Source organism: Eptesicus fuscus, chromosome 5, assembly GCF_027574615.1.
Source record: "Eptesicus fuscus isolate TK198812 chromosome 5, DD_ASM_mEF_20220401, whole genome shotgun sequence".
Lineage (NCBI taxonomy): Eukaryota > Metazoa > Chordata > Mammalia > Chiroptera > Vespertilionidae > Eptesicus > Eptesicus fuscus.
Window position 1 is genome coordinate 26,354,749 of NC_072477.1, and position 8,178 is coordinate 26,362,926.

Genomic DNA, 8,178 nt, shown 5'->3' on the forward strand with positions numbered 1-8,178 from the left:
CTGAACCACTAAAATAGAGCGCTTGCCTCTGCCGGGGACCCATGAAGCCGTATCATACCAGTCACCAGGGCTCCGGGGAAGCCACTTGAACGTCTGTGGACACAGCCTCAGACAGGCCTGGCAGAGCCATCTTCACCCACTGCCTGCCTGAAGAAAGCTGTGTGCGGTCCTTAATCCTGCCAGGCCTGGGTGCCCACCCAGGTACAGGTGCCCACCTCTGTGCCTGAGGGAAGGCCTGGACACTTCAGTCTTCAAGAGTCTGTTTGTGCAGAAGGAAACAGGCAGGAAACGGCAAGAATTCCAGGTTACCACATGGCCAGTAAACATCCTTTCCAGAGTCCCAGATGCACCTGAGGACACGGTGAACCAGCCGGGAAGCAAAGGGCGGCTTGATCAGGCACCACCGCACAGAGGAACTCTCCATCCCACACAGATCTCACGCTCAGGGGCAGAGCCCTCCCCATCCATGCCTACTCCAAAATTTCAACAAGAATGCCATTAACTTTTGACTTTTAAATCTCTTCAGGCACCAGCGCCGGCCATGCCCCCACACCAACTTCACACACACACACACACACACACACACGCACACACGCACGCACACACACGCACACACACGCACACGCACACAAGTACCTCATTGATCTCACGTTATAAAGAAATGAAGTGTTCGGCCATGGAACATCTTTCAAAGAACTTAGGTTTACCTGTTTAAGGACCGACACTTTTGGACCATACTACTGGAAAATTTTCTGAGCTGAATGACATAGGTCCCGGCTGTACCAAGCCCGTACACGGAATGTGATTTGTCACTTCCTGATGACTCAGGGACATGTTTCTGAGCCCGTCTTTACCTCAGCCTGTGAGGCCTTCCACTTGGGCCACTTTTACCCTTGCGTACCCCGTCCCAGCCAAGCGCACCAAGCACGCACCCTGCAGCGATGGTGCCCTCGGCTTTGGCTACCTGGCACGCTCTCTCCCTGAATGCCTGCATGGCTCACTCTTTCCACTGAAGCGGCAGCTCAAACACCATCTTATCGGAGAGGCCACCTTCCTGTCCCCTTTTACTGCTTTATTTTCTTTTCCTCCATAAACACACAGCTTAGGTACACTGCCACCCGGCACTGCCCTGACAAGCAATGGGCAGGGCCCCGGAAGGCAGGACAGGCTACCTGCAAACTCTCGCCAGGTTAAGTGAGGGAACTAAAAGAAGGGGTTATGGGAATGTAGGACTCAAAGAGCCTCAGCGGGGGGGCGGGAAAAGCTCTGTGGGCCTCTGCGCCCAGGAGCAGGGAAGACGCTAAGGACCAGCCCTTCCTACTTTGCAGCTTTGCCTCTGACCAGCCTTGGCCCCTCTCCTTCCCTGCTTGGCAGCTCCCAAGCAGCAGGGAGGGGACCGCACAGCAGAACCGAGGGGTTTCTTTTAGTCACACTCCGCCTGGCCTCGCGCATTCGGCCAGCCCTGCATCCCAGGGCGCCAGATCTCGTGTGGTGCAATAATTGGACCCTATTTCACACTGTTACAGAGCTGCCACATCTCAGGAGACAGTGAGGGCAAGGAACGTTTTTCTCCTCCTCCCACTGCTGTGGGGAGGAAGCACTGACTGCTGACAGGGCGTGTGAAGAGAAACCCTGGTCCGCCTTTGGACCGTTCGATGATGGAGGGGCTCAGGGAGAAAGTTTTCCTTCTGGTGAAAGGAAATCTCTCTCGCTACAGCTTTTACTCACTGACCCCAGTTCTGCTCCTCGGAACCCTACAGAATAATTCAAATAAGTCTCCTGCCTTTCCTGTTGGCTAAATGGGAAGCATTGATGGGGGATTCAGAAATGAGAATCATGGTTAAGAAATGTACCCTTTACTTGAGGAATCAAGAATGATTTTATTCAGTCTTCAAATGGTTTTAAAAATAATTATCGTCAGCCCTAGCCTGTTTGGCTCAGTGGACTGCATCGGCCCTCGGACTGAAGGGTCCCAGGTTTGATTCCAGTCAAGGGCACGTACCTCGGTTGCAGGCTTGACGCCTGGCCCCAGTCAGGGGGCATGAGCAGGAGGCAACCCATCCATGTGTCTCTCTCACATTGATGTTTCTCTGTGTCTCAACCCCTCCTTTCCACTCTCTCTACTAGTAAAAACCAATGGAGAAAATATCCTTGGGAGAGGATTAACAACAACAAAAATAATTGTCTTCATGCCTTTAATATTATAACATTAATATGTGCTTATTATAGAAAATGTTGGGAAAAGCCATAAGATGGAAGGGGAATTACCCATAATCCTACTTTACTACTGCTAACATTTAGTTCTATATGGTTTTGCGTTTTCCCCCCAACAAATGTTTATGGAGTGAATACAAAGCAGGGGCTGCTCTCGTTGCTCCAGGAAAGACTTGCTGGTGCATCAGACTTGGATCTTGCCCTGAAGATGCTGCAGGGGAAACGAGACACACGCATGGCTTCAGAGGCAGGAACGCTGGGTGTCGGAGGCACGCGCTAGTTGCCAGGTCATGGATCTCTGTAAGCCTCCCTTTCCGCAGATGTTAACGGGATCGGATAAATGGCACCTCCCTCACAAGTTGTTGAGGGGCTTCAAAGCTTGTAAAGCACCTACCGCAGCGTCCAATGAATCAGCCACCATAGATGTCACACAGAGGTCACAGCGATGACAGAGGCCGGCTGGCTGCAGAGCCAAGTCCACAAGCACTTAGAGACGAAGCCACTTGTTCCCAGAGCAGGCTCTACACCAAGCATGTCAAACTCACGGCCCACGGGCCGCATGCCTCATTTATTTGGCCCGTGTTAGCCTTTGAGTTTGACATGCTTGCTCTACACCATCTATAACCGCTTCAAGCACGGTGTCCGATTTGGTGAACCGAATCACTGCCCAGGCGTAACCATCATCGACTCTCGTCTGAAAGCTCTGCTCCCTGTTGGCTTTGAGAAGTCTTGGGTCGCCTGTCTGTTTAGCTTCCTTGCATCTTTGCCCTGCTGCTCAGCGGGAAGGTGTCTCAGGTCTCAAGAAGCAGATGGGGATAAAACTCCAATCTTCTCACTGTAATGAACTGCTTGGCTCCAGGCTCACCTCTCACCCCAGGCGGTTTCCTCCATTACAGCAAGACAGTGCCCCCGGGAACTCGGCCCAGCCCTGCCTCTCAGTGCCCCTCCACATGGACCTAAATGGCACTTCCAGAGCTCCCCTCACAGAGCCAACAAACAGCCACCGGAGAAGAAAGCCAGGCCCAGGGCCCTGGGAGCAGCCGGGGGTAACCCCTGTTAAGGCACAGAAATAAGGGACCGGAATGAGCAGCGCCCTACAACTAATCCCGTGCCCCTGGGCTCCTCGGGGCCTCCCAGGGAGGTGCCTCAGGCTGACAGGGCCCTTACCAGCCTTGGTGACTCTGTGCTGCCCCGAAGGCCCACGAGCAGGTCTCACCATGACCCAGGATGGGACCCCAGTGACGGGAAACCAGGCCCTTTCGATCTGAACATTTGGCAAAAGGAGTGTTTGTGCTTCTCCCTCCCCACTCTCTTTCCCGTGTGCAGCACCTAGATAAATTTAATGTAAAATCACTTTCTGTCATTTAGGCAAATCATATTCCCACAGTTCAGAAATCCGCACGTTATAAATAAAATATAAACCCAGACAGAGCTGATGGAAGCCTCTGCTCTCAGAGGACAGCGCCGGGAAGCCATTCTTTTCTGCGAGGTAAGGAGGGATCCCCGCGAGGCCTGGGGGTCACGGCGGGACCTTCTCCTGACAGGGGGTGTCCCTCCACAAGCCAGAAGCTTCATAGGACCCTTTGGGAGAACTCCCTTAAAGCTATTTATCCACTTCTAGAACTGAACACGCTTATCTAAAGGCCAACACATCTCAGAAGCCATTTAACACACAGAATAACCACGGTCCAGAGTTGGTGAGTATTTTGTCCAGGGTCACTCAGCAGTATCCCAATTGTGGGACAAGAAACTCCAGTTTAGAAAAACTCTTGCCCAAAACTTCCCTGGTTCCAAGTAGGAAATGTTGCAAATGAGTACACCTATCTTTAAAATACGTCTTTTTAAAATACGTCTGTAAAGTGAAATTCCACGTCACACCTTAGCATCCCCCCTCAGCCTGCTAGAGAATTCCTATATGGAAAACCGGGGTCCCAAACCCATCACAAATGTTCTTCCCGACGGTGAGGCCTGAAGGCTGTAGGCGGCCCTACCTGCTTCCCCTCCTGCTTTTGCTGCCGTCCAGGTCCGGTGGCAGCGTGCATCCGTGTGGATTCAAGTGGATGTCCCCAAGCCCACTGCCTTGCCCATAAAGTGCAGCATGGAGAAATCACAAACCCTGCCACAGCATAAGAAGCCACTGAGGGACGCAGTCAGTATCTCCCTTTGGTTTTACCAAACCCACGACCAATTTTTCCCATCAAAATCGGTGACACGCGGGCTGACAGCAGGACAGAGTATTAAAAATCAGGACCTCTCCGAGAAATCCAGGCCTTAAGGTTGCCATGCCGACACCCCACGTTGCCAAACAAGTGCCTCTTAGGTCCAGAAGCAACTTGGCTGGCTCCGGAATAACCCAGACGTGGGGAACACAGAGCTGCCCCCCTGGCCTGGCGGCTCTGCAGACCCTCCCTTTCCCAGCTCAGCTCTCTGACTCCCCAGGGGCGTGATGATGACGATGCCTGTCTGAATTTTCTCATCCTCTGTCAGCGGGGCTGGCCACATCATCCTCTAAGAATCTAAAAATCCCCACGCAGCGTCCTGGCCCAGCTAAAGAGAGCCGGCCGGGCTTAGGAATGGCAGGGCTGGTGAGAGGTTAACCACAGAGTTCAGGGAGAAAGCCAATCCTCAGCTGCACCTGCCCCTTTGAAGTTAAACAGAGGGTTCAACCCCAGGAAAGGCTGAATATGCATGGCCCGTTCTCCTCGGTTAGGCTAGGTCGGGCTGGAGCTGGCAATGAATGAAATACGAGAAGGGTGTGACGCGAGGACCCCTGACTGCTCCCAGGCAGAAAGCTTACTTCACTCATCAAACCAGCACTTAAGTCTTGCTGTGCGCATCCATGTGGGGATGCAAGAAGCTTCCCGCAAGGTCCCTGCGTGACAGCTCACATTCAACGAGGAGACGCGGCAGATGACTGAGAGCAGCACTGAAGTGAAATACCTCAGAAGACAGGGACACAAGGCAGGGCTGTGACAAAGGTGGTGTGTGCCTGGGGACCGGTGACTACGGAACAGACACCCAGGGCTAAAGCTTAAGAACAGGAGGGAGCAGGCTATGCCCCTATGTGGCCCACGAAGGCTCTGTCACTCACTCCCCAGGAACTTCCACTCTCCCTCTCTTCCTGCACCTCCACGCCCTGGCTCCTCACACTTTAAACTTGGCCCTTTTCTAATCTGCAGCAAGTAAAACCCCAGGGTAACCAGGACAGGGGGGGGGGAGAGAGGATGTTCACTAGAACTGCCCCTGCCCAAGACCTTGAATTGCCAGCCCTCAAAATGAGTGCTGCATGCCTCCATCAGTACCTTCCCCTACCCCCCCCCCCTCACCCTGCTACCCCCCCACCCTCCACCATTCCGGGGCTCTCAGTCTGAGTAGCCTTCTGGGCTGATCTCCAAGGGCCCTGGGAGGAGCGGGGAGAGGTTCAAGAGCAAGGTCAGGATGCTGAGGCAGAGGTAAATGTGATGAGACCCAGCCTGGGGTTCTGAGCAGCAGCTTCCCAGTGCTCCCTTCCCTTCCGTCTTCCCTCCTCTCTCGCCTCCTCCTCCTCTTCCAGCTCAGACCCTCCTCCCATCACCTCACACAGAGGCCAGAACATCTGGCCAGCCTGCTGGTCTCCTGCCGCTCTGGGCCCACCTACCCTAAGACTCAGGATATAGAGGGGTGGCAGCCCATGGCCGTGGAGCTCCCTCAGGACCTGGGGCCACTGCCGGATTGCCTACTTCCACTCCAGTCTGTCAGTCCACCCAGATCCCAACACTCTGGGGTCTTTACACAGGAGGCTTTTCTTCATCAGCCTTCCTGTCCAAACACCCACAAGTGCTTTGGAACCAGTGTCCTAGAGACAGGGACCCTCAGCCCAGAAGGGGACATTCCACCTAATCGGGCTCACTCCCGGAGAGTTCAACCAGGCAAGGGTCTGGGAATTGGGGGAGAGGGGCTGGGAAAAAACCCCAAAGTCTCCCCAGGCAAAGCCAGGAAATATGGTTCCTTTGCAGGGGATTTTTACTTCTTCCCAGTGGGTAACAAGTCAGAATCTGGAACAGGATGGGAATATGAGAGCACTTCCACACCGACTCCCCCCCCCCCCACACACACACACAACCATATTCTTGGGGCTCAGCTGCCTCAGCACAAACATCTCGAATTCTCCACACAAGCCTTGGCCCTCCTGACTCTGCACCTCCCTGCCCAGGCTCACCTCTCTTCACGCCGGAATGGCTGCCCTGCTCCACTCCCCACCCTCGGCCCCACACTTCGCTCTTCCTCCTCCTGGTCCTCGTCTGGCCAGGCTGCATGCGCCCAGCAGCTGGTCCCCAGGGTCGCCCAAGGCTCTCGCCCACCACCCGCCCGCGTTGGAAGCTTGGAAGAATGAAGCCGGCCGAAGCGCGCCGCGGATCCCGCCTCAACAGGTGCCCCAGCCACAGAGCCGTCACCCCGCGCCCCGGCAGGCACGCCCCCTGCAGGACGGCGGGGACTCCGCACGCCCCCAGCTCAGGTCCCCAGAGAGCCCAGGGCCCTCGCAACTCCGCCGAGGCCCTAGTCTCCGCCGCCTTTGTTTCCCCGCTCGCCTTGACCTCTCGAGGCTGACCTCGTGAAAGGGAATCTCCGAGCCCGGGCGCAGACACTGCCCGCTCACCTGTCGTGATGGGGTGAGGGGCGCGTACAGGATGAGAACCCGGGGGTGTTAGTGGAGAGTACTCTCCGCGCCAAAGAAGCAGGTTCAAGCTGACCCGAGCTAAGAAGGGGACGCAAAGCCGGGCGCAGTCCAGGGCGACCCGGCCTCATCTAGTGCCCCCACCCCCACGTCCTCGGCCCCCAGGAGGATGGAGAGGGTGCGCGGTGCGCATGGCCACCTACGCGCTTAGCCGTGCGCGGTTCCCACTGCCGGCTCGCTGAGCGCAAGGTACGGCCACCTTCCCGGGCGGGCGAGGCACCGGCAACCCTCGGCCCCGGCCCGGCAGCGCAGTGTCGAGAGAGCCGCCACGTTCCCAGTCGCGCGCGCACGCCGGGCCCACCAAACTTGCAGCACTTTCTCCCAACCCCCACCCGCTGTCACCCTCCCTCCATCCTTGCGCCCTGGCCTCGCTGGCCCGGTGGAGGTTGCCATAACAACAAGCAGGAATGCTCCAACATATACAAAGCCAGCCGGGCGCGGCGGGCACACCGCCCCCGGCCCGGCCCCACGCCCTCGGCAGCCGCGCGGGGCCAGGACGCGCGCCGCGGCTCACCAGCCGGCTGCCCCGGCGCACAGAGAGGACTCACAATGAGCGGGATGGTGCGGTCTTCGCGGAGCTGCTCCGGCCTTCCTCCGGCCTTCTGCGCGCCCCGGCCGCCAGAGGATGCGGCGTGGGCTCGGTTGTCCTGCCATAAGTAGTAGAAAGTGCCCAGGATCCAGGCTACGGTCAGGATGGCGATGGCATTGGCGCGGATCTTCCTCATGGTGGGCGGGAGGGCGCCCCGAGTGGGGGCCCGGGCCGGCGAGCTCTAGGGGCCGGGGCGGGGGCGCTCGCAGCCCCAGCTGTTTGTTTTCGCTTGCGCCCGGCTGCTCAGTCCTGCAGAGCAGAAAAAGGAGAGAGGTGGGGGTTGGGGGGGTGATAGGGAGAGACAGGCGCGCGGAGCGATCCTCACGGTCCTAATGCCCTTCAGCCCCGCGCGCGCGCTTCCCCCGGGCGCCCATTCATTCGCGCGCAGAGCCCGCCCGGCGCTCCAGCCCCCTCCGGCCGTCCCGGCCGCTGCGCTCCGCTAGAGCCGCGCTACCGGTGCGCAGCGGCGAAGGAAGGCCGGGCGAGGCAGACGCCCGTGGCCGAATGGCGACGGGCCAGAGTCTGTCTCGGCTCCCAACGCTTGGCGACAGAGCGCCCGGCGGCTGCCCCCGCGCGGCCTTGGTCGGTCCCGCCTACCTCCATCCACCCCGGGGCCGAGCGGCCCTGAGTCACAGGCTGGAGATGCGCGACCCCGGCCCGG

General features: G+C 57.6%; 1 protein-coding gene across 1 annotated transcript in view; it reads right to left on the reverse strand.

Annotated features, from left to right (window-relative positions):
• GALNT16 (polypeptide N-acetylgalactosaminyltransferase 16) overlaps positions 1-7,764 on the reverse strand; it is an 83,543-nt gene extending 75,779 nt beyond the window's left edge. Inside the window, exon 1 of the mRNA XM_008138912.3 lies at positions 7,477-7,764. Within this exon, the coding sequence (XP_008137134.1) occupies positions 7,477-7,653 (177 nt within the window). The 5' untranslated portion in view covers positions 7,654-7,764. The remainder of the gene's footprint in view (positions 1-7,476) is intronic.
• Between the last annotated feature and the right edge of the window lie 414 nt (positions 7,765-8,178).